Raw genomic sequence first — 27401 nt, forward strand, 5'->3', positions numbered from 1 at the left:
AGTTTTGATAGATATACTGACCTCCTTTCCTTTAATGGAGCAGGCCTGAATTTCTCTGTTTTGTCACCTCTCTCTAGAGCCGTCACACACACACTCACTATATAGACAAGTAAAGACATGCTGGCTAACATGAGTAAACATGGCTCTCACACTCATAAGGAGTATACAAACGCATATGACACACACGCACACACAGGTGTAATGACCACAGAGGTCATGTGGGGACACTGCCTGATGTCCCCCTTGAGACTGTAAATGAATTGAGTGAAGAAGGAAGAGGAGGAGGTGAAGGGTTTGAGTGTGCATGCTGGAGGAAGAGAGGGGGGATGTAGAGAATGAATGAAAATTAAAGAGGGAGAGGGAGGAGCTAAAGGAGTATGTCTGATGTAAAAAATAAAAAAAACGGGAGAAAGGATGGGAGAGCGAGAGAGAGAGAGAGATAGGAGGATGTACAGCCTTGGAGTCATCATCACTTCATCAGACTTCATCATCAGGTATTTAAGCTGCTGGTCCGTCAACAGACAGCAAAGGGTGTCTCGAATAAAATATTTTAGCTGTTAAACAAAGCAATCAACCCGATGCTTAAAAGTCTTCAGCTCATCTCCCTCACTTCATCCTACAACACAACTCCATCTGCAGGACTGAGAAGGTGAACTCAGTCATTTCTTACATTGACTGCAATTTTGATTAATAATTAAAATGAAATAATAATTAATTAAAGAAAATGATTAATTGATAATAGAGCCTATCACAGATTTATCAACATCAGAGACTAGGTTGCACGATATGCACCAATTTTATTTTAAAGTTATATACTGTAGGTAGAATCTTAGGCATATTTGATGATATTTCTTAATTCATGTTTAATATATTTTTTTTGTTCTTTCTTTTTAATAGTTGCTGTTTTAATGCACTGATGTCAATTTATACATCAGTGCACTACCAACCAATACTTCCATGACCCTGTATTTTTTAGTGCATCTGGAAAGTATTCACACCCCTTCACTTTCCCCATATTTTGTTATGTTACAGCCTTATTCCAAAGTGGATTGCATTCCTTTTTTCTCATCAATCTACACACAATACCCCATCATGACAAAGCCAAAAAGGATTTTTAGAAATGTTTGAAAATGTATTAAAAATAAAAAACTGAAATATTGCATGTACATAAGTCATTCGGGCCCTAATTACTGACAATAAACACTATTTTCAGAACTACTAAAACTCCAAATAATACCTTATCTTTCAACAAAGTATATAATATTTTACCTATTTTTATACTATATATATTCTGAATAGGTGATAAAATATCAAGGTGCACTGTTAGTTAAAAAATTATTTTTTTTTTGGCTTTTTTGTCTTTATTTTACAGTGGGTGGCAGAGTGGCCGACAGGAAACAGAGAGAGAGAGAGGGGGGAATTACCTGCAGCAAAGGTCCCCAGCTGGAATCAAACCAGGGACATAGCCTTTATGTGGCAAGTGCCCTAACCATGCAGCTACCAAGGCACTCCAAAGATTTTACTAAATATCATAAAAAAAGATATAATAACACGTCCAAGGAATCAAGCCATATTATCTGACCTGACAGAAGAAAAGCACAAACAGGCTAAAGACTGGGAGGAATATGTGCAGAGTGGGTTTGCATGTGTTGCATCTATTATACAGAGACACACACACATGCCGTTCAGCAGTGCAGCCTTTGGGCATACGCCTGCTGAAAGAGACTGGGAGGTTAATCCAGCTAAAAAGCTACAGTATCTTGTACTGATTTCACCTTTTCAATCACCTTTAGTCCTGAACATGGAGTTTAACATGGATGAAATGAAAGAGACAAGCTGAAGAGGGGCTTCTAATTTTTAAGATGTGAATTATATAAGAGCCAAAGAAAGTAAATAATAGTAAGTAAGTAAGTAATAGTAATATTGTTCTTAAAGTTTAAAATTACAGCTGGTAACTAGGCCTATCACAATAATGACCAATAACGTAATTATCAGCATCATTATATCTATATATCGATTTATTGTATAAAACATGGACATGACCTTACTCATTCTTTGACCTCAGTATTGCCACACTTCACATTAGCAGCTAAGAGGCTATTCATGTCACACTGGCTAAGCGAGTAGTGTCCTCTATTCCTCACTGTCAGGGTTTCCCCCAGTGTATTATAAGCCAGGTTTAAATTTCCCGCCGCCAGGCTAAGCGTCGTTTATTTATTTATTCAAAATAGGTTTTTATACACCATCTTATGGTCAACACGTGAACACATGGCGGGTCTGAGGTCAGGTGTCTTTTCATCACCTAAGACTCCACTGACTGTCACTGACTACACACAAACTAGGCTACTTGATTGAACATAACGGGATGTCACAAAGAAAAGGCTTGTCGCCCGCTGCAGTGGCAGAGCAGCCTTCTCCGTGCCAGATTTAATCAAAATTGCTTGGTGGACCCGAAATTCAGCGGCTGGCTGCACCTGACCAAGTATAGTAAGTTTTATTTTGTTTGTTTTGTACTACGTGAAAATATTAACAATATTAAGTGCGCTAATTTTACATTGGTTTAGTAGTAAAACGCTGCTATTAAATTCGGCGTTAGATAAGTTATATAGCTGATTAAATAAAGTCAAAGAACAGGGTAATACACTGTGATTATTTTGTTTTCACTTCTCTGCTAGCAGTTTATGTAGGTATACATTTTCCTAATGTCAGATATGTGATTATTTTTCTCGTGGCTGAGATGAACTACCAGAAAGCCCTGGAAGTCTTCTTTAAGAGACCCAGAAGGATGACATGTAGTGATCCAATCTGTGTCACAAAAAGTAGGAGAGGCCAAATGGTACATACCTCTTAATATCAGTGAGCCTCAGTTATGGGAGTTTCCTGTTTTCCCCCTTGGCTTTAGAGTGATCAGTCTGAATCTCTTGGTTGATTTGAGTTCCACTTTTTAATGTTGACACTTTTTAAAAAATGTATTGTTATTTATCTCACAATGTGACCAGCATTACAAGGCTTGTATCAAGATTCACGTGCCATCAGGCTTTTACTTTAAGTTATTAAGTGCAAACATTTATGGACAGCACGTCTCTTGGTTGATTTGAGTTCCATTTTTTAATGTTAGCACAAAAAAATAAAAAATAAAATATATATATATATATATATATATATAGTATATATTGTGATTGCATTGTGATTTACCAAATCTGAGGGTATTTTTCAGACGGATACTACGTCTATAAATAATACCTTTGAAGGGCAGGTATTAACTGGCTGCACACAGATGACTTCTGTTACTGTGGAGAGGAGGAGACAGAGCCACAATGACAGAATACACACAGGACGGAGTTTTTCCACCTGTATTAATAATTTTGGAGTGGAATATTTTTTGTTTTACTAACAGCATTGACTTTGTCACAAATACTCTCCTATATGTCGGTTTTTCTGGTAATATTTGTTTTTGTTATAACTCAATGTATTTGTTAACCTCTTCCACTAGAACCTGATCACATTTCATTTCATTCCAAACTCTCCATAAAGACGCAAAACCCTCATTTAAATACTGCTGTCTCCACCCTGTTACACCTGTTTTCATTTACGTGGTTATTCTTAGTAGATCACCCGCAAAACGCATCTGTTGCACTGTGCATGCAATTTAGTACCTACTATTTGGGATCTTAGTAAATCATGCCCTAACAGTACTGGTGCTCCACACCAGGGGCACCAGGGTGTTAGGTTAATCTGGTTAGTCCAACATTAACATTGATGACTTCCATTCTGCAGCATCTCTTGCACTTATTGTCAGTTTATCAACAGCTTATCTTAACCCCTACATACTGTTCAGGGTCAAATCTGACCCATTTTCACACTTGAGAGCTGTAAAAATACTTTAAAAAGCTGTTTTGTTTTTCCTTCCCTAATGTGACCCATAAAATACAAAGAAGCAAATATTTAAACTTTTTAAAATCTTTTTTTTGCATGTTGGACCCATATTTATCAAAAAAATCAAATACCGGTATTGTCATTCAATATGTGTTAATTTTTCAAATTGAATATAATTTGTTGAAATTGGATATAGTTTGTCTACATACAAAATAAAAAATAAACGCTCTCTGCTCTCTGAAAGCTTCATTAAGGATTACTCATTTTATATATGACTGATATAGAATATAGAATATGAACAGTATAATAATAATAATAATAGTACATTTTATTTGATGGCACCTTTCAAGTCACCCAACATCACCTTGCAGAGAGTAAAACAACAAACATTATTAAAACCAGACATCAACCTAAAAACCTAAAAACAAGTGTAGTGCACAGTATGTGTGGGTTAAATGTTTATTGTTCTGTAAAATTACTCTGAACAAAAGTGTGTCATATCCAGAGCAGACCAAAGCATATGATCTCTACATGTGATCACTTCTTTGTGTACAACAACTTTGCTGTCAAACATATCTGACTGTGTGTAAATGTGCCGAACAGCAGAACACACCCTGCCAGCTGAGATCTCAGGTTCATACAGACTGACGCAGTGTCACTGGCCCACTGTAAGCCACACACACATATACACACACACACACACACACACACACACACACACACACACACCAACACACCAACACACCAACACACCAACACACACGTATACAGTGAGATACACTCTTCCTCCTTTGAATTAATGATGAGGAGCTGTGCTGATGAATTATTCAGCAGAGCCAAAGAGAGAAAGTTGCTGAAACTTAACAAGGTTTTGGCCCAGAAAGAAGCCGGTGACTCCGCAGGGTGAGAGAGCAAAAAAACTGCAGGAGCGAGGAGAGGTTACCCAGCCGTGTGAGGTATTATAGGATCCAACAATAAAATTAGGATTAAAGTGCTGATCCTTAAAACCAATTTTTTTGTATTGCAAAGCTCTTCTCAGTGATGTCAGTCAAATAGTACAGTATGTACCGTACTACTGATGAAGTGTAGCTCTGATCATTGTGTTGAATAGCCAGCTCTATCTCCACAGAGCTGTGCCAGCACTGGAGAAAAGTCTGGCTGCACCCACCATCAATTCTACTATAGGTGGGAAAACACTCTGGCTTGTTTGTATTTCTTTAAACTAATAAAAACCTTCCTAGGCGGTGCTAAACTGAGGATGCAGTGGGGAACTTGTTTGAGCCCTGGCTTTAAATGACTAAATCCCTGCAAAAGAAAATGCCACATAAATCAAAAAAAACCTATGCAATACGACTTTTACTGATAAAAAATACACAATAGAAAATGCTCCCTGTAGCAACAGTGTACATCCTGTGATCCAGACTATTTTGATCATGAAGAGCAAAGACTGAACTAATGTAAAATAAAAAAGTATATACATCCTCATAATTATGTACTTAGTGTATGTAGACCATCATCTTATTACAGACTACTCTAATAATTACAGCAAGTGACTTATAAAGTCAGATATAAACCAGTTTAAACTTTTTCTAACAAGTGAATATGATTCAGGTGATGAAAGACAAGATGGCGAAATTTGATAGGGGAAGATGTACATTTTTTCATTTTCATGTATTTGTCTCATTGTCTGAAAAAAATAAGCAGACTAAATGGATTGAAATATTTAAAATACGAACTTTTAAACAGCAGTTATAACTCTTTCAAGATGCAACTTGAGATGATTCGGGTGATAAAGTCTGTTTGTTGCTCTGCCACTGGAGGCTACCAAAATATGAAGTCAGCTATTGCAACAAAAACCAAGATATTACCAGGACAACCAGGCAAGTCTCAAATCTGTTCTGCCCAGATTCTATCAGCATGTGAACATTGCAGCAAGGGGGGAGGACACATTAGACCTGGTGTACACAAACATCAAAGACTCATATAGAGCCGCCCCCCTTCCTCATGTTGGTTCCTCACCTGGCTGTCATGCTAACACCAGCATACAGACCAAGGGTGAAACAGGACAGGCCAGTGGTCAGAGAGATCAGAATGTGGCCACAGGAGGCAACAGCAGCACTGCAAGACTGTTTTCAAATCACACAGTGGGACATCTTTAGAGAGGCAGCAACACATGACAGTGTTACTAACCTACAAGAATACACAGAGTCTGTCATGGGCTGCATCAATAAATGCATAGATGATGTGACAGTGGTCAAAACCACCAGGAGGCATGCCAACCAGAAACCATGGCTAACCGGTGAAGTCTGTGCACTGCTGAGGGCCCGAAATGCTGTATTTAAATCAGGGCATATTGCAGCATACAGTCTGGCAAGGAAGAACCTGTCCCGGGGGATCAGGGAGAACAAACTGAACAGCCATTTCATGAACGACAAAGACCCACGTCGTATATGGCAAAGATTCCAGAACATCACCAACTACAAGCCCCCCTGCCCGCAGACATGCCACAGTGACCCCTCTCTACCAGATACACTGAATAACTTCTATGCATAGTTTGAGGTCAACACCATCATTCCAGCACAGACACTCCTGCCATCATCCACTGACCAGGTACTTCAGCTGTCTACAGCATTTCATTCATATTAAATTCCTAACAGGTCAACCAGTAAGACCAGTTTGTTGTTGGCCTCCTACCTCGTGACAGTCCTGGAGAAACCTCTGAAGTTCCCACTGGTCGTTCAGTTTTTCCAGCCACTGCTGGGCCAGCTCTCTGTTCTGGTTTCCCCTGAGAGAGAGAGAGAGAGAGAGAGAGAGAGAGAGAGAGAGAGAGAGAGAGAGAGAGAGAGAGAGAGAGAGAGAGAGAGAGAGAGAGAGAGAGAGAGAGAGAGAATAACTGTCAATAAATACAGTCAATTTCAACTTAAATTATATATTGCGCATAATTCTGTGTGTATATGTACAGTAGTTCTACCAGTTTATCTGTCCTCTGTAAATTAACAGCTTCTAAGTGTACAATGCATTTCATTATTGAGCCATGAAAGCAGAGTTGTATTATTTGTACCTTATTCTGAATTATCATGTATTCACCTCCTATTAGATGTTACTCTTAGATTGTCTTTGTCTCTATTGATTGACATAAAGTACTTCATTTTATTTAATACTAAATGTTATCGATGTATTTGCTCACTGACAGTATGATGGTATTAAAAAGCAACTTGTTTACGTGTGAATAACATTGACAGTTAATAGTAAAGAATATATTTTTGGATTTATGATTCAAAATTTCGCAACTACAGTTATATACAACTCATTATATTGATTAATTGAATGATTTGCAGCCAGTCTGAGATCATGATTTTCACTTGTTGACTTACAATATATGGAAATCTTACATGAATGCATTAAACACACTGATACACGATATCTGAGCATAATGCCTAAAAATGTACAGGTATAATACTGATATATGTAGACAGCAGCAAACAAGACTACATATGATATATTTGTTTATTAAAGAGCACCTTAATTTATACAATAATTGTGAGATGATTTATTTAAAAAATAAATCTGTGTGTAATGCATTGAAATAATGATGTTGCACACTACGCTTATTTATTTGTCCCTATGGGAGAAAAATAAATGTCCACACATTTAATTCATGTAAATGTAATCTGAAAAGCATATGGCTCTTCACATTTCTATTGTTGGACACATGCACATAAATACACCCCAACCCCCACCCAACACACAGACACACAGACACACAGACACACAGACACACAGACACACAGACCAACCCCCACCCAATACACACACATACACACACTACCACCACCTCAGCTATCACACAGATTTCATGGTCAGGTGTCATTTCAATACAAAAACAGCCCAGACTCTGTTTTCTGTGTGTTTTGTTTCATATATACTCAGGAGTCCTTCTGTTTGGTCCTGTTTAGCTGCTATTGTTACTGCTCTTTTTCTTTTATTGTTGTATTGTGCCACTTTGTGATCTTTGTTCTTTATAATCAGCTCAATGTGCAGAAGGAATGACGGTCAGAGGATATCACAACCTACTACTGCACACTGAGACATACAAACCAACTCCCTTTTATTAAGTACTATGGCGCGATATTGACGGCACCTTTTCTTTTAAATTTGAGCCCTCATGTCTTGTAAAATATTTTAACATCCTCCATTAACCTTTTAAATGGTCATTTTCAGACAAGGTTAAGTATACATTCTGTAAAAACTCTAACTTGCAACCTGCTCTTTAAAGCGATGGCTTGGTGTAATTTTGACCTAGCGTCATATGCACCATGACTGAATTTAGAGCTATCAGCCAAATGGCTTAGTACAGGTGCTAATGGAACCAACAGTGTATCTTGTAAATTACCCCGCTAATAATGCCTGGATTGTTATCAAATTTCTACAGTAGTACAAATAGGGTCTTTACTCATAAATTGATGCATTGGAAAGTTTGTAAGTATACCAGGAGTTTATTAAAATAACACTTACCTGATGGCTTTTACTCTGCTGCTACTGCTAAAGCTGTAAACATTGTTGAAATCTCAGCACAGCTGAGCTTTAGCAGTAGCAGCAGAGTAAAAGCCATCAGGTAAGTGTTATTTTGATAAACTCCTGGTGTACTTACAAACTTTCCAATGCCTCAATTTATGAGTAAAGACCCTATTTGTAGAAGAAAGAAGGGGCGAGAGGGGGTGTTTAGATAGATGTAATGGTGCATATGACGCTAGGTCAAAATTACACCGAACCATTGCTTTAAGTGAGTCTGGACATTGGTTCATGTTATTTCCTCTCTTACTCCATTTCTTACTCGTACCTGTTGGCAAGGGTGTCGATGCGTTCCTTGATGCGATCAGAGTAGATGTTGCTCTGGCTGATCAGACTCTCTCCGGCCTCGATCACGGCTTTGATTCTGTGCAGGTTCAGCTCCATGGTGGTGGTGAAGTCCTTGTGTTTCTTTATGGCGGTTTCAACCGTCTCCACTGTGGTGGGCAGCTCCACGTGAGCGAGGGCCGACTCCTGGAAGACGAAGATGGGAGCGGAAGGGTGATTTCTTGATTCATTATCTGATTAAGTGTTAAGATAAAGCCGAAGACTAATAGAATAAAATGCTAACAGCCCTCAATGCACAGCAAGACATCGAGATATGAGGCTGACTCTTCAAAATTAGGGTTAATATTGGATATAGGAACAGAATAATGTTGCTCATATGACAAACTAGAGATGATCTGCAACTACTGCCACAATCTTCTGCTGAATCATCTAAATATTTTGTTAGCAGGGAATTCATCGGAATGTTTTAGTCACCAAAGATGAGTAACTTTTCCAGGCATGAAAATATTAACTATGAGTGTATTATGTAAAACAAAAAGCAAAAAAAATCAGCTCTCAACAGCTTCAGTGTCATGAAGGTTGCTCGGGATATCAGCCTTTAAAAGTTAACACTGAAATCCTGCAACAGATCAGTAAATTTGCTTTGCTTTCTTATTGATTTGCTTTTCACGAGAAAGTAAAAAACTGAACTGAATAATTTAAGACCAGGGAATTTCACATGCCACTCAAAAAACCATATAAATGTATACAGTCTCTGGATATAGAGAAATAAGTCGAGTGGAGGATGGAATAATGAATAATGGGTAGAAGCAGACACAGATCTATGGCCGGGAACGTCTTTGATACTTATTGAAGAAGAAATGCTCTTCTCTCTAAATCAAGCCCTCTGGGCTAATAAGGAGAGCTGGTCCCTGCTAAAGATCTGTTAGCAAACCAAAAGAGACACTCGAGCTGACCAGCACGCACACACACAGAGTTAGGGGCAGCTCTGCCTGTGACATTTCAATTAGAAAAACAAACCTCTGCATGTAATACTGAGATTGAATACAGAGATCCAGGCTGTATGAGATGAGTCTGGCTGTTACTCTGTACTTAACGACAAAGACTACCCTGTAAAGCTTTAAAATGTACTGAAATCATAATTGCATGGCAACACGAAAGACTGTGATCATTTAATTCCAAAGACTGTCTTTAAGGGAATTTAAAAATGCTGCTGCTTTCTGTAATTTCTCTTTGTGCCAGCTGCTGCTAAAACTATCAGTCCATTTTTAGTACATTAAAATGAGATTGGATTAAAAACTGCACTTTAATTATATGCAAATCATTCACGCCACTAAAAATATTTGCAGAAGTTATTACATCATATGTCAACATATTTTGTTAAAGGAGCAATGTGTAAGATTTAGGGCCCCATTTTAACAATCTATAGCGCATGGCCCAAGTGCCTTTGGGGCGTGTCCAGATTCACTTTTGCTATTTTATGGAGTTAGATTTGTTTCATAATGTTGTGTGTGTGCAGATCGACAATCTGTGTGTAAATGTGTAATCTGTAAATATAAACACCTTCCACAAATACAAAAAAAAAGATTTGTATATTCACAAAAATATTTTGCAAATATAAAACGGATCTGCAAATACACAAACAAATTCCACAAATATAAAAAATGCATTAAATTAATTTTGTGAACTCAGTTTTTATTTGTGAATCGAAAAAACATTTGTGGATCTCAGTTCTACGCTTGTGGATTTGCTTTTTACACACACGGAGTTTTGAAACAAACTTTCCGCCGGTCCGAACGAAAATCCACTCGTATCACTCGGCTATTTTCGGATAGCAAGTGATCGCCTACTGGTGACGTCATTTCCGCATATCAAAGTAAGAGCACGCAGTCTTTCTATGAGCTTTTTAAAATGTTTATCAGCGATAAGTGACGTGCATTCATGGTTTCATGTTAATGTCATACAGTGATTATTAGTGTGTTTATTTGTTCTATGTATATTATCTAGCACACACTTCATATACATTTCTGTTTGAGTATGAAAGGCACCAGGATGCTTGTGGGCAACGTTCAGACAATTTTTATCGTTAAACAATAATAAAAAATAAATAAATAAATAAACACAGCTATTCATAAAACAGAATGAATACAAATGCAAAATATATTATCATTATTATTATTATTATTTTTATTATTGTTTAACGATAAAAAATGTCTTTTAAATGCTGTGCTGAAAATGTCTAAATCTTAAACTCCATAACTTTCTACTGATTACACTAGTATTGAAAGGTTGTGAAGAGATGTCTGGATGTCAGTCACCAGCATCTTCTACAGGGGCCCTCTTTACAGGTTGGATTGTTATGACTTCTGGTCTATTTACAATGCATCTTAATCATATTTGCAATGTATAAAATCCTGCACCCTGTTCGTTCTCCCAGCCCGCAACATGAATGCTTACACATAGACATTAGAACTACATTAGTAAGAGTACACTACTAATAAGATGAAGTGCGTTGTGACTTTTACCCATCTGAAAGAATAAATGAAAAATATAAAGGATGAGGTGGCTGATAACTGCTTACTGAAGAAGCAGCCAAGCCACCGCTTTAGAGAGCTGAATGTTGCCCTCAAGCATCCTGGTGCCTTTCATACTCAAACAGAAATGTATATGAAAGTGTGTGCTAGATAATATACATGGAACAAATAAACACACACTAATAATCACTGTATGACATTAACATGAAACCATGAATGCACGTCACTTATCGCTGATAAACATTTAAAAAAAGCTCATAGAAAGACTGCGTGCTCTTACTTTGATATGCGGAAATGACGTCACCAGTAGGCGATCACTTGCTATCCGAAAATAGCCGAGTGATACGAGTGGATTTTCGTTCGGACCGGCGGAAAGTTTGTTTCAAAACTCCGTGTGTGTAAAAAGCAAATCCACAAGCGTAGAACTGAGATCCACAAATGTTTTTTCGATTCACAAATAAAAACTGAGTTCACAAAATTAATTTAATGCATTTTTTATATTTGTGGAATTTGTTTGTGTATTTGCAGATCCGTTTTATATTTGCAAAATATTTTTGTGAGTATACAAATCTTTTTTTTGTATTTGTGGAAGGTGTTTATATTTACAGATTACACATTTACACACAGATTGTCGATCTGCACACACACAACATTATGAAACAAATCTAACTCCATACTATTTTAACAGCGGAAAAATGGTCACTGCGCCAGGCGCATGGTCTAAAAGGGATGGACTTAAGTCCCCTTATTAATTATAGGTGTGTTTTGGGCGTAACACACGGTAAACCAATCAGAGTGTCATCTCCCATTCCCTTTAATATCCGGGAGCGCTGTCACTTTGGCGGATTGCTATTATAACAGCACACTTACTCCACAATGTATATCAATAATATAACATGAGTTACTTTTGCTGATGAGCTGCTAACCTCACATTTAATTCATATAAAGGAAGAATATGGAGATATAACCAAGTGATGAGTGTAGAGGTGTGCAGCAGCCTGGTGTCATCAGCTAATTTAATAAACAGTGAGTGGCTGTGCGTAATGGCACTGCGCTCTGTGCAGCATCTCAGAGGCTACAGACTTTCATACGGATGTTAGGACTGTCCGCAGCGGCACTCTGATGAGGTGATGAAACCCCCCCAAAAAAGAAAAAAAAAAAAAAACAGTGAGAAACAGATTCTCATTTAATTTGTTATATTATGACTAACTAATATGACATGTATTTTTAATATGTTGATGTACATCATAATACGAATTCACATTGTGGTCCTTTTATTTGTGATGTGTTTGCATGTTTGTGTGCTGCTGCGCGTCCTTGTGCATAACAAGCACAGTGTCTGCGTGCAGCGCACCCGCGCACCCGCCTATCTATCATCTCTTGATGATGCACCCCTTAGATAACAGTGAAATATGCGCCAGTGACTTTAGACCAGTTTTTTTTATGGTGGGTAGCGCAATCGATTTCCTCTGCCTTAAAATAGCAACGCGCCACCAATGCATCTGGCCACACCTTATTTTGAGAGGCGCACAGACTGGTGCAAGTGCATTTGCTATTTAGACAATGTGGTCGCAGGGCGAGAAAATGACAACTGCGCCGGGGGAAACTAACAAAGACACATGCGCCACGCCCGCCATCCGCTGTGTGCCGACCGCAAGATGGGGCCCTTAGTGTCATCTAGTGGTGAAGCAACCAATGGAATACACCTTCCCTCCCTCTCCCCTTTCAAGCATCTAGAAGACCCTACTGTGCCTGCAAAACTAACAACACTAATCACTAAAGCCACTCTGTAGAGTCAGTGTTTGGTTTGTCTGTTCTGGGCTACTGTAGAAATATGGTGGAACAACATGGCTGACTCCTTGGAAGAGGACCCGCTCCCTTTGTAGACATTCTCAGATGACAAAACCACAGCAATTCTTGTTTTCAGGTGATGAAACCCTAATTTATATGTACTTGTGAATATTACATTACATTTCTGGATATAAGCAAGTCCATTCCTCTGGATGCAAATAAATTCTACAAACTGCACCGTTAATGTAACAATCATACAAGATCCTAGATGGGATATCTGCAAAGTAAATATTTGGAAAATTTACCAATAACGAACAGAATTTAGCCAATGATAAGGAAGTACAGTTCACACAAGTCTATAAATACTATAATATATTGTTAACACTACAGAAACACACACACCAGCATCAGGAGGCTGCCAACAGTACCTCCTCCAACACTTTATCATGAAGCCACAGTGTAGATCTAGAGTTACTAGAAGCTACTGCATCAACAGCTCTGGAGCTAATATCACATAACACACGGACACTCTGCAAAAAGACACCTGCTGACACACACACAGCCTTTCTTCTTCTCTCTTTCTTTCAGAACAGACATCAGTGGGCCTAAGCTGACCACACCCAGTCTAGTTGACACTCTATGCATCTCTGCTGCAGTCAGAGGAAACACTCCTCCTATCTAGAGCCAATGCGTTCATGCAGACATCAGGATACAATAATAATAATAAAAATAATAATAATGATAATAATAATAATAATAATAATAATAATGATTATCTTTATTTATAGAGCAAATTTTAAAACAGTGTTACAAAGTGCCTTACAAGGCAGTTGAAAGTTCAATGCTTAGTTCCTGGGATTTAAAAAAGAGGGAGAACATTAAATGAAAAGTTCCCTCCTGGATCTGATTTTGCTCACACATTTTTCTGTTAGGTGCTGACGTCACATTAAGAGTTTTAAAAGAAGGAATTATGTCTTTTAGCCATGTTATAAGAAGATGTGCAGGATGTGCAAGATGTGAGTCTGTGCTAATGTTCTGCTTTGTCAACTTTGTTTTATTCCTGCCTATAGAGTTTCTTCACTCTCATATTTCTATTTCCGGCCCAAAAAATATTTTTAAAAACCTGACAATCTAAAAGGCAAAGTTTTTTGAGAAGCAGACTCTTTTCTCTCTATGGATTTTGTGACTTGCATGCTGCTCCTTCAAAAGAAAAAATAAGATGAAAAAAAAAAAACAGCCACATAAAAAACACATCATACATGTTGCAAGTAGCTGCTGTTTTCATCTTATTGCCAAGCATAATCTAGCTGAACATTTTTAATGTTGTGAATAACTGTTTAGTTATTGAGTTAAGCAGATTTCTGTGATGCTGTAAGGTTGGAGATAAAAGAAGAGGCTTTGATGAATGTTACATGCATCAAGTAGAAGGAGGGATGACACTTTTACATGGGGAGCAAATGACATGATTAAAACAAGGATTTAAGTTATATATACAGTCTATTAAAAACAGACATTGTCATGTTGATATGGACCAATAATCACCACTATTTTAGCAAAAAAACCTCAACGAGCCATCCTTAAATCCTGTTTTTTTACTCACCTGGTTGTTGAGGAAGGACTCAGCCTGTTTGACGTCTCTCAGGAACAGATGGAAGATGTGAGCCTGGACCAGAACTTCTCTCCTGCTCTCCCACATCTCCAGTAACTTGTTCCAGCCTACATCGAGCTTCTGGAGCCACTGCTGCAGGGCGGCCTGAGGGAGAGGAGCCTCCTCAGACTCCAGCAACTCATTCATGGCCTGCAGGCGCTCGTAGTCCTCTTCATACCTGCAAGGAACAATGAGGACAGAGACATGTCTAATCATTCTCTGGTCCCTTGATGTATTTTTAAGATGATAAAGATAATAAAGTTAAAACAAGAAGAAGCTTTTCATTCTCCTTCAGTAACCCACCGTCCTATCTCTTCCTTGAGGGCAGCATGTTTGTTGATGAGTTTCTCAGCCTCCTCCAGGTCGTTGGGCAGCTGGTCTGAGGCGGCAGATGTCTGTGTCTGGACCAACCAGGTGAGAAATGAGTCCAGGTCCTGGAGGATGGTAAGAAGAACGCAATTTACGTTACATCCGTTCCATTGTTTTCTGCCCCAGTCTACCCTATAAAAGTTAGTGCAGACTGACAAATGTGATGATAAAAAATACTTCCAAGTGATTACAGCTTCTGAAAACATCATAAACAGACATTTGGTTTTCTTATGTGTTGAAAAATGCTGCCTGAAGATCATGCAGTGTGTTTCCAGATTATCACTTACTTTGACGTTTCTTGGCACATCTACTGAGATTTTTTCATTTGAAAAAAAATCATCAAACACTATCTAAGCCCTCCCTGTTATCCTCCTGCGTCAAAATTGACACATTAACTCAAAAATTAGGTACAATTAAATTTAAATGAGGCCTATTGACCATAATTTCCAAAAAATATGTTTAAAACCTGTGGCAATAACTTAGAATGATGTTGGCTAAAAAGGTCAAACACAGAATTGGGTGATAATTTATACCTTATGCTTCATAAACAGTCAAACCAGGGGACAAAAGTTGGGAAGTCAATGGGAAGACAACAGGAGGGATAAACTACAAATATTATAACTGGAGTTCACAAAATTTATGAGAGTGTGGGATTGTAATTTGTAGCTTTGTTTAAAATTAAAACATTATGCAAGTGTTTCCTTGAAGCATCAATAATGGCGCTTTTCCACTGTACAGTTCTAGTACTACTCGACTGGGTTTTTTTGCGCTTCCACTAGGGATAGTACCTGGTACCTGGTACTTTTTTAGTACCTGCTCTGTTAAGGTTCCAAGCGAGCCGAGCCGATACTAAATGTGAGTACAGCACAAAACTACCAGAGTATACTGTGGCTGTAGAGAATTAATATAGTTGCTGATCAATACCAGTGATCAGTTATTACTGAAACATATTCTGAGATTCCTTAAGCCTCAAAACAATAGCTAACTCAAAGCAGTATTTTGTGTTTACGTGGTTTATACCATTAGTTTTAAAAATGTGATTTTATTAATTGTCAGGGACAGGACAAAATGACAGGAAGGTGAGAGGAGAGAAATATACTGTTCCATTTCTTATTGATTATTAGTCAAAGTGGATGTGTGTCACAGATTTCTTACTGATTGTATGAAATGCTACTGTGTACCTGTATGAAGCTCTGCAGCCTGCTAGCCACCATCAGCGAGTCCTCACAGCCCTGCAGGGTCCGTTTAAGTTCCTCCCACTCCACGCTGATGCCATCAAACGGCACGAGAACCTCCATGGCTCGAGTCGGATGGGCGGTGGCCAGGTGCTCCGCCTCCTCCTAAATCACCAAATAGAAAATATTAGGAAAATAAAAGGTGATTTTAGGCTTTGAAGCTGCATAATGAAACCATCTTCACCTCCACATTTTGTAATCTTTTCTACACTTGTTAATTAAAAAAAAAGTGTTGCTTAAGGAATAAATCAATAATCATTAAAAGCTGAAATCCTATCTTTCACAGAAGAATAAAGTCTTCCTTCAACTTAAGATAGGATAAGATAATCCTTTATTAGTCCCATGATGGGGGGAAATTTACAGAGTTACGGCAGCGATGTGGATAGCAAAAAAAAAATAAAAAATAAAAACTAATAAATAATAAGTAAATAATCAATCAATATGAACAATAGAAGACAATAGGAAATAAAAATAGTGACAGTATGAAGAGGAATATTGGTGTTGTCAGAATGATAAAAAATATGTGATGTATGATATTGATATACATTTTTAAGTGAAATATTACAACTGGAACATTTGTACAGTCACTACAGTCATTTTCTCCAGCCTGCCCTACCTGCAGATGAAGCAGTTTGGGCTCCAGGACAGACAGTGCCCCCTCCATGGTGGACAGACGTCTCTGCAGAGCCAGGACTCCTCCCAGGTCGCTGCCTACATACTGAGTGGCGTCGATGGCTTTTCTTTTGTCCTGGATTTGGGACTTGATCTCAGCACACTCCAGCAGGTAGTTCTGCAGACGCAACATGGAGTCCAGCTGATCCTTCTTCTGCTCGACCAGCTCCACAATGCTGTTCCACCTGGTGTGATTTGGAAAATGTTGATGATTACAAAGGGGGGTTACATCTGAAGTCAGACCTGTGTTTTCCTCACTTTTAATATTTAACATGTTACGGAATACACATATTGCCGTTTTTAATTCTTTGAAATCAATATTTTTTAATATGTTGTAAATAAATCATGACATGGGCTTATTTAGAGCACAGATGAGCTTAAATGATGTCACAGTACCAATTAAGCCCATGCCAGACTTGAGATTTTTTTCATCAAATATCTTTATTTTATATTCCACAATCTACATGAGCTAATGAATACATTTTCAAATGAGAGATAAATCTTGCTTTATAAGAAATGATCTCTCTTATAAATCATGTCAGTATTCATGAAATACACCTGAACTTACATTTTGGTGCTTAATGGGTACACTTACCCTAACCGCTCAAAACACTGGTTAGAAAATTAGAAAAGTAATCAAAAAGTAATCAAATGTAATAAGTTACATTATTTTGATGACATAATTGAAATAGCTACATTATTTATTACAATTTAAATAGAGTAACTACTAACCTTCCCAACCCTAATAATACCAAAGAAAGAGGAGGGTGGTGCTAATTGAAAACAACTGATTCAAACCATCAATCATCTCTCTTTTAATGCTTCTTATTAAAGTTGTTGGTAGAGAAATGTTTCTGTTTGTCTGCTCAGTCAACTGAGATGTAAAAGCTAAATGTCACATAGATGAAAAACAGTAAAAATATAAAAGTAACTTGGTGGTGTTGCACAGTTTTCTATGTATTTGGGTATTTTAGGCTTTGTATGCTTTGTTTTAGTTGCTCTCATTGTGATAAAAGTTTAGCATTTCACTCCCATATCATTGTTGGATGTTAACCTGTAATCAGAATATAATGAGAAGCGACAGGCTAATATATTATTGAAGCTTGTCTCTCATTGTTATGATGACCTGAAACGAACAGTTAGAAAATCATGTGAGACAGTTGACAGTTTTTCCTCTCCGTTGGGTCTAGTCTGCTCACCGTATCACCACACAATATGTTCTCCTGACTCTGCTGCAGACCAGCAGGTCTTAATACACGCCCATTCAGCCAAGAAACACACACATACACATATTATTTATATATAGTCGTACAAACAGATCCTTGTGACTGTAATGAGGTAATGGCAGAGTCACTGAGAGGCAGACAGAGCGCTCAGCAGGCAGGCAGGAAAACAGCTCGGTGACACTGACCTCAGAGCTGCTAAAATCATCTTTTAGATACAACAGTGGGGTTTATATGTGAGGGGGGTAGCTGCTTCACAAATATTATATTCAATGTGTGTGTGTGTGTGTGTGTAGCTGAACTCAGTTTGAATTGAACTTGTTTTATACATTAATTTATGAACATACTTAAACTACTAGAAAATCTTGATTTTAAATATAAATATATTAGGAAAGGATACTTAATTAATACTGCAGCAATAATTATATTCGTGGATGGTAACTGGATCGTTCTATAATTTCCATTGTATAAAATAAGGTGAAATATTATTGCAAATGTTAGTATTTGACTATTGCTTTTATTGCTTTTCTACTTATTATTTATTGTTCTTTATTCTTTTTTATTGATGCTCTTCTATTTTTACTGTCCGCTTTTGCTGCTGCAATACTGCAAATTTCCCCATCATGGGACTAATAAAGGAATATCTTGTCTTATACTTTTATTTCAGTATTAATTAATGGACGCTATCAGAAATCTATTTTTAAGGTAGAAAATGTAAAGACAGACGATAAAACTGACTGAGCTGTAAACTTAGTGATATGATATTTTGTTTGGATAAGATATTTTGTTTGGATTTTCCACAAATGCGCCCACTGAGTATTACTGATGTTCACTGTATCTAATAAACCCAAGTTAAAGGTAATTTACACACAATAACCCCAATACTGTGTGCAGTGTCCTTATTTAAGGTCAGAAAAGATAATATGCAGTTAATGTCATAAAACTGAAAGAGAATTTTAATAAGCAACATAGGAGAGATGAGGAAAGTTAATTTTTTTAATGTTTGGTTTATTTTGGTACAAGTGCTCTCGGCTGTCCCTGTTTTGACCAAGGCAGCCGGCACAGATGGTCGCCCTGAGACCAACACTTCATGCCAAGGTCACAAGACACCCAGCCGCCATTGACACTGCTGCCAGACGTAATAGTGGTCAGTGAATAGGACGGAGGTGGAAAAAAGCCAATCCCATCATAGAGTCGAACCTGGCTGGATGTTAAAAGTAAATAAACATTACGGTCAAAGAAAGAGAGACTGTTGCTTTTTAACATTTACATCTGAGGCACTGAGCTCATACTCAGAAAGACGAGGAAGCAGGTAGGAGTTTAGCATCTTACTAAGACAGCGACTGTCAGGACACAAAGAGCTGTTCGTCAGATGGCAATTTCAAAAATGACTGTGCAAACAAAAACAACTGGAGAATGTTCTTCATCCTCAGACAAACCCACTATTAAGAATTCCCCCATATAATTACAATTTTTCTCTCTCTCTCCATCATCGATCTTCTCTTACTGCTTGTCAATCAACTCCCTTACACCTCCTTTTCCTCACACCCACTCCTCCCCCTTCCAGGAATGAGTAAGTAAGTAGGACAAAGATTTGATAAATCAATGCAGCTCTTAACAGGAGAGGATCTGTCAGTTTACGCGTGCTCTGCACATACAGTACTTGCTGTCAGTTGCCTGGTCTAATCTTAAAAAAAGAGAAATGCATAAAATATTATTATTATTATTGTTATTGAATACGAGTGTTTGCGTGAGTCAGAATTATCCGTTTTATCGCTGGTATGGATGTGTGACACCAGTCCTTCACCGTGTGTATTTTGGTCTCCATGCCAACAATGTGCTGATAGGCTGTGACTTGTTGGGCAAGCACAGTTGCAGCGCGACCCACATTTTTACTTACTTGAGTCACTTTTGATGCAAAAAATAAGTTTTGTTTTTGAGTATTTATTAGATTTTTTTGTTTTTATGAAAAGGACATTTTGTTTTGTTGTTAAAATTAAAAATACATTTTATAGTTGAGTCATATATTCTATTTTTCTACTATACACCACTGTATTGTTAAGTTGGTTGGTGGTGGATACATTGATTTGTTGTGGCTTGACCGAGTAATAAACAGACCTTTGACTCATTGAAAAAACATTTTGTGGACCTTTTAAGATTCGTATTTGAGGAACACTGCTTTAGGGTCTTCAGTGCCTTATTTAACAGCACGCTGGCAGCAGCAATCACTACCTCATGACTGAAACAAAGGTTTATGTGTGTACTGAAGCAAATATTTGATGGAAAACCTGCAGTTGCATGTAGTCCTCTGTGTTTTGACAGGTAACACACACAAACGTGTCTTTCCTTAGAGAACAAAGAGAACTATTACTCATATTAGTAGCAGTGGTGGTATTTGTAAGATTATGGTTTATTTATTAGGGACAGATACAATATACGTAGACAGGCTGCAACAACTGCCCAATGCAAGTATCACAGCGGTTATAGCGAATGCAGAAATTAAAATAGTAAGAAAAGAGTAAAAGGAGTAAAAACGGAGGTAAACCAATTTGTACTATTTTATAGCTTAGTCATAAAGTGTATTGCCATGTCATAATAGTAGTAGTTTTCTAGAGATGTTGTAATTAGTGTCAGTGGTACTGTACTAATGATGGTTAAATGCAATAGTGACAAGTCGTACAACAGTGGGAGCAGAAATTGTAGCAGTTGTAGGAGTCAGGAGGGTCAGTTTTGTTTCAGTACCTGGAGTTGAGGTGGTCCTGACAACCTCTGACCTCTGTAGAGGACGGATGACCCCCATCCAGGAGCTGCTGGACTATCTGGTTAACGTCCAGGATCCTTCCCATCAGGCTGTTCATCTCCTGGTCCAGGGACTCAAACCTACAAGACACAGCATTGATGGATACAATGGGACAAGTCACCGGGTTAAATTTTGCTTCCATTTGGTGCCACAGCAATCCTCCTCACCTGTGTGCCACCACTTCCACATCCTCCAGCCTCTCAGGGATCTCCATCTTGTCCAACCACTGCTCCTTCTCATCAATCCACAGCTCGCAGGCGTTGACCTCGCTGAACATGCGGTAGACAGCAAGGGCGTCGTGAAGCCACTGCTGTCTGAGAACTGCCACCTCAGCTACCTCTGTATACAGCTGCTCCACCTCTCCCATACGCACCTGCACCTCCTGCAGAGAGAATAGGGGAGTAATGAGGAAGAAGCACAAGGACATAAGAGGACAGAGGCAGAAGGGTAAAAAAAAAAACATGCTTTCCTTGCTCCCACTACTCACCTCCTGATCACGGTACTGCAAAGGCAGCGCCACCATGTGTTTACGCAGCGTTACTACATGCAGACGATGTTTGTCGATGGCCTCGCTGACCCCTCTGTGTTTCTTCAGCAGGGTCTGAGTGGAGTACTCGTCGTGTCCGAAATCTTCACTGGAGACCAGGCGGTAAGCGTCTTGCAGCCAGGCCACCAGGTCGTCCGTCTCTGTGGAGAACTGGAAAAAATTGAGCGCCTCCTGCAGGTGACCAAGACGCTGCGCGGCCTGGTCCTCTAGCCTCTTCCACTCGCTCTTCACATCCATGATGCGCTCCTGGATCCCAGCCGTCCCGAAACTTTTCTCACTGAGGATCTGCTTTCCACGCTTCATGGTGTTCTGAAAGGAGCAGAGCAGGATGGAGGGATGACAGTGTTACTCTAGATTATTTTGTGGGATATGTTCTCATTGTTTTGAAGTTACACTGGGTGCAGTAATACCACACACACTGAGTCCTATGATCAGTGTCACCTTACATGAAGTACTGTACCTCCAATATGTACCTTACTTAAAGCCTCAGACCTGTGAGATCCGATCAAACCTCTTATTCAGTATCACACAGAACCTGTTTATTTAAACTTCCATATATAAGTGGGTGGGTTACTTCTAGGTCTGAAACAAATTACTTGAATTATTCGAATAATCCGATTACAAAAAATGATTGAGGAAGTTTTTCATGAATTGAAGCTTCGTTTAATTCATTTCACTCGTTTATTTGTCCTGCTCGGCTTGTGTTTTACACGGATGGTTATTACTGACGCACATCACGTCACTCGCTATGTCGCGGAGCAGTTTACTAGTGAGTGAAAACTACAAAGTATAAGCGGCATCTAGTCGGGGGCGACACACACACACACACACACACATTTTTATCGCTGATTTGGCTGTCATGTCTTTTTTTCTAACGTCACTGTCACCGTGTGGATCATTAAGCTTGTTGTTCTAGTTAGTGAACTATCAAGTTTACTACCTGCTAAAAAGATCTCAGTCAGCAGTAGGAGATGAGGAGAGGAGCAGAGAGGTTGATCTCTGGCCTCTACACTGAAAGCCTGAGGTAGGAGGAGCGGGGCAATCTAGCGCACTTAATTTGTATGGTACCCTAACGATGCAAAACATTAAATCAGTCACACTAACTTTTGATTAAAAACAATTGAATAGCCAGACCAAATAGCCTTTGTCTAAGTTATAAATCAAAAATATGTCTTGTTTCAAATATTTCTTAATAAATAAATTAAAAAGGAAAAAATAACTTCCATGTTTCACTGCAAGTGGAGTTCACAAACAAGACAAAAGAGACCAATGGCCATTACTCAATATGAAGGTGAGCAATTACTCACTTCCATATTTTCACTTTCATAATAAGTGTCAAAACTATAAAAACAGCTAGATTCTATTAATTAGACTATACTAAATACAGCCAGGGAAATACAATTTTTTTTTTAAGTTACTGAAGTACATCATGTTAATTGTAGTGTAGGTACTGCAGGTGCTGTTTCCTCAGGCTTTAGACACAGACAATCACACGCACACACACACACACACACACGCACACACACACACGCACACACACACACACACACACACACACACACACCTGCAGCAGTGACCGGTGAGCCAGCAGTTCTCCAGCCAGAGTCTTGTGTTTTTGCAGTAACCCTAGCACACTGCTCAGGTCCTTCCCGTAGCTCTGAGCTCCCAGGATGGAGCTCTTTTCCCTGATCCAGGCCTCTGATTCTTCCAGCTCCTAACAGGACAACAAAGAGACAAATAGGATTTACATTTTTACGTTTAATACAAAACAATATAAAGACAACCTAAATCTTTTATGACAGCTAATATTATCCTAACTGAAAGAGATACGAGAATTAAAAGACACACAAAGGAAAGGGAAGAAAGATAACTGATAAGGAAAAAACAATGAAAATTAGATAAGAAATAAAACTATAATATAAAAAGGTTAGAAACACAGTCTTCCCCTGAAACCACTGAAGTCCGTAACACAGATCCTGGCCTGTTCTGAGAGCCTCACAAAAGGCAGGAAGAGGAATTAGCCAACTTAATCACTAATGCGATTTAATTAGTGTTTCAGCAGTGTGAACCGATGACTCTTTTGACAAAGATGTAAACTGTTATCATTATACACTCATTACTTTCATCGTTTTTTCTAAATTCTTACATTAATAAGTCTTTCATCAACTCAAAGCAACAGACAGCTTTAGCAGGGAATACATATCTGACAATTGCCAAATGAGAAAAATAATGCATAACCAAGCACCAAGGAAATGTATGACAGCGTATTAGGGCTATAGGTATGCTATATGTAAAAAATAAAATAAAATACTGACCTGGAGGAGGGGGAGAGGGTGTCATTTTTCAAGAAAAACATTATAAATCTCCAACATTATAAAGTTGCAAATTTACAAGAAACTACTTGGATATTCTACAACATTATAAAGTCGCAAATTCGCAAAAACCCCCTGTCTCATCCTGTCAAACCCTTCCTACCTGAAAGAAAGCCCACAGTTGTCTCGACTCCTCGAGCTCGGCGCGTCTTTTGGCTGCCAGTTGTTTCAGCTCCTCCAGACAGGAAGAGACATGGTTGACACGGTTACAGATCACCTGTGGGTCACATGGTTGGTAACCTGGGAGACAAAAAAATGAGATGAATGCCTGTGGGAAAAAAATACAGTACATAAAACACTTTAAAGCATTAATTACATCAGTGTACTCTGAGTTAGACTACCTCAAAACTAAAGAGGAGATCAGTTTTCTAATATCACTTCCAAGAATCTATTTTCCAGTTATCTCAAGGTCAAATACATCTTCTCTTCACTATAGTGAGATTAATACTGGATAATTTCCTTCTGGTGTCATCTCATCAGTCCACGAAGAGTGTTGCTTTTATCATGTAATAATCTAAGCATCAAAATATTATTTTTTTTTTCTACATTTTCAATGGTCTTGATTCCTAAAAATGTAACTGTATCCATCCTGCAGTCAAATGATTGAAAAATGTCAGTCTCTTCAAATCTGTATTCAATTCAAATTTAGACTGTGCTGTACATAATTAATACACAAGGTCAGAGTGTACCTTCTATGGTGGTGAATTTGAGTGCAGCAGTGTTGAGGGTCTCGACCCTCTCGGCCTGCACGCCAATATCAGCTTCCTGCAGGCTGTGTTTCTGCAGCAAGTCGTCCACCTCCAACAGATGCTTCCCAAAGTCCTTTGACAGCAACTGGACCTGAGAGGGAGCAGGAGATGGAAAGGGAGGGAGGGAATATGTGTGATGTCATAAAACATAAAATGGGTTTTTTGTATTTCTCTCCCTTTCCTAATTATCCATTCTTAAAAATCAAAATCACACATGCATACTTGTACTTATATAGTCTCCTTTTTTGGACTCTTTCTGTATCTCCCTTTCTTTTTTTCACCCTTCGAACTACACATACAGTTTTTCTCCATGTTTCTCCAAATCCACAACTTCTTACATCTCTGTCTAGCTAACCACTAACAATACAAGTGCGTCTCTCTCTCTCTCTCTCACCCGCTCTTTCTCTCACACCCTCCTGTACCTGAGTGTCCTCCATCCAGTCGATCATATAGACCATGTCCTGAAACGTCTTCTGCAGGGCCAGGTTCTTCTCCAGCCGTGTCCTCCTCCCAGCCACCAGCTCTTTGAGCAGACCCCACTGCCCCAGGATGTTCTCCTTACGTGCCAAGATACGCCGAATGTCATAGTATCCTTCCACCTCCATCTCTGCGGCAAGCTCCACCACGACGCCGATTCGCTCTTCGTACGAGGCGATGTCTGCCTCGATGGCCTCGTGTTTCTTCATCGCTGCTTCAACTGCTGGCAGGTCATAGCCAAAATTGTCCTGTAGGTGGAGAGAAAACAAAGAGGGCAGAGAGAGGAGGAAAGAGTGATAAGATAAGATCAGGGTGATGGAGTAAGAGTGCAGCGCGTGATTTTACAGTGGGTCAGCTCAGCTGAATGAACCAATATTCTCCTATCTTTTTATTTAGACTGGTATAGAGGTACTTAACATAAAAAGTTATATATAGTACAGAGCTGGTTGTCTGCTAATCTCAGGATTGGCAAACCTCCTGTCCATGTGTCAAAGTGCCCTTGAGTAAGAAACTGGTTTCACCACATTCAGTGTGTGTGCATGAATGAGGTAAAAGATGTAAAGCATTTTGCATGTTTAGGTAGACAAGCACTATATACTGTAAGTGCAGTCTATTTTTCATAATCATTTACTTAAACAACTTTAACAAATATTGTTAATTTTAAAGTTTAACTACAAGGCACAAGATGCTACCTACTTCACTGAAAAATCCATTATCAGTATGAATGTACTTGTAGGCTTCAAGTTTCAACATTACACTTCTTTTAACTGAATACTGGATCATGATTGGCTTCTAAACTAGTTGTGATGTCACAAAATCATGCCTGAAAAATGTCTTAAAGGGTTAAAAAGCACGGTCATATCAATAAATGGGATATCCCAACAGTACCTGTGATACGAGTCTCTGGTTTTCGTTGAGCCAGGCTTGTCTCATTGTGGTTTTGTGGTCGAAGCGCTGAGCCAGCAGCTCCAGCTTCTCCTGACGAATCAGCTCTTTACGCAGAGCCACGCCCCTCTCATGCTCCGCCTTTTCCAGCCTCTCCCAGGCCTGCACGGGAAAAGACTGGTTAATGGCGGTAATGTCATGGGAAACTGTAAACTTAACAAGAATGAATATTTTCTAAATGATCTCTTTTTTTTAAATAACATTTCAGGAATTGATATACAAGTTGAAATAAGTAAATCATTTTAATTTTACAGACCACAAAACTTTAGAAACTGCATTTGACAGCAACAACTGTGAAAGAACGATGGCGACATTGTAATCAATCAAGAACTCCTCTGAATAACTGTTTATTAGAAGGTTAAATGCTAATGCATAAAAACACAGCTGGTAATTGTATGACCTTGTTGATGTCTGAGATGAGCTTCCCATCATGAGGCACATAGGGTTTCTGGTTGTTGGCTCTCAGTTTGCTTTGGATAGTGAAGAGAAGGACTTCAAGATTCCCCTTCTCCTGGAACCTGGGTGAGAATCAGACAACCTTATCTGTAACATGAATGAAGGTCCTGCTTGTAGCTGCAGCCTGCATCAGAGATCCAATTAGAGCTTTGTGATTGCTTGGAGATTGTAACTGGTCTGAAAATAACCAAGTTGCCACCCGTTGCCATTAAAACGTAAGAGCAGTAAGTTTGTAGGGTATGCATGAATTCATATGCATCTGTGCTTATGTGTACATGTGCTATGTAATAAATGATAATTAAAAGGCCAATAGTACTAAAAACCTTCAAACATACTTGATGGGCTTCTCTATGGTGCAGTAGGTTGTGAAGGCTTGTAGCTGCTGCTGAACTCCAGCCAGTGAGTTGGCGAACTTCTGGTTACTGATGACCGCAATGGTCTTCTCAATCCAGTCCAGCAAGTCTGACGCCAGACCCTCGTAGCGGTTGATGATCTTCTCGGCCTCAATACAGTTGTCCAATACCTGAGATAGACAGCAAGAAGAAGAGGGGGATATTTTGAGGAGGCAGAAATGGGCGAAAATAAACAGAAGCATCATGATATTTATTACTTAGGTTCTGCACCTTTTGATGATTTGTTGTTTATGCTTTAGCTTGCTAACACTTCTGAGGTTTAGATGTAACTGCACCTCAATTACTATTTGATCACAGTATTTGTTACCTTGCCGACCCTCTTGCCCTCCACAATGAGCGCCTTCATCTTAGAGAAGTAGTGGTAGTAGGAGACCACATAGGTGATGATGGACTTTTCATCTGGGTTCTCTGTGTTCACATCTGGACAGGAGGGAAGG

General features: G+C 38.8%; 1 protein-coding gene across 1 annotated transcript in view; it reads right to left on the minus strand.

Annotated features, from left to right (window-relative positions):
* The window catches only part of LOC128359847 (spectrin beta chain, non-erythrocytic 4-like), a 73789-nt gene that overhangs the window by 38447 nt on the left and 7941 nt on the right, over positions 1-27401 (minus strand). Inside the window, exons 7-23 of the mRNA XM_053320168.1 lie at positions 27272-27384; positions 26887-27074; positions 26496-26613; positions 26039-26197; positions 25096-25398; positions 24614-24764; positions 24028-24164; positions 23117-23266; positions 21493-21861; positions 21173-21387; positions 20948-21085; positions 16927-17167; positions 16257-16415; positions 15010-15140; positions 14659-14884; positions 8717-8919; positions 6571-6661 (exon numbers count right to left, since the gene is read on the minus strand). Of these exons, the coding sequence (XP_053176143.1) occupies positions 6571-6661; positions 8717-8919; positions 14659-14884; positions 15010-15140; positions 16257-16415; positions 16927-17167; positions 20948-21085; positions 21173-21387; positions 21493-21861; positions 23117-23266; positions 24028-24164; positions 24614-24764; positions 25096-25398; positions 26039-26197; positions 26496-26613; positions 26887-27074; positions 27272-27384 (3092 nt within the window). The remainder of the gene's footprint in view (positions 1-6570; positions 6662-8716; positions 8920-14658; positions 14885-15009; positions 15141-16256; positions 16416-16926; positions 17168-20947; positions 21086-21172; positions 21388-21492; positions 21862-23116; positions 23267-24027; positions 24165-24613; positions 24765-25095; positions 25399-26038; positions 26198-26495; positions 26614-26886; positions 27075-27271; positions 27385-27401) is intronic.

Source organism: Scomber japonicus, chromosome 6, assembly GCF_027409825.1.
Source record: "Scomber japonicus isolate fScoJap1 chromosome 6, fScoJap1.pri, whole genome shotgun sequence".
Taxonomy (NCBI): domain Eukaryota; kingdom Metazoa; phylum Chordata; class Actinopteri; order Scombriformes; family Scombridae; genus Scomber; species Scomber japonicus.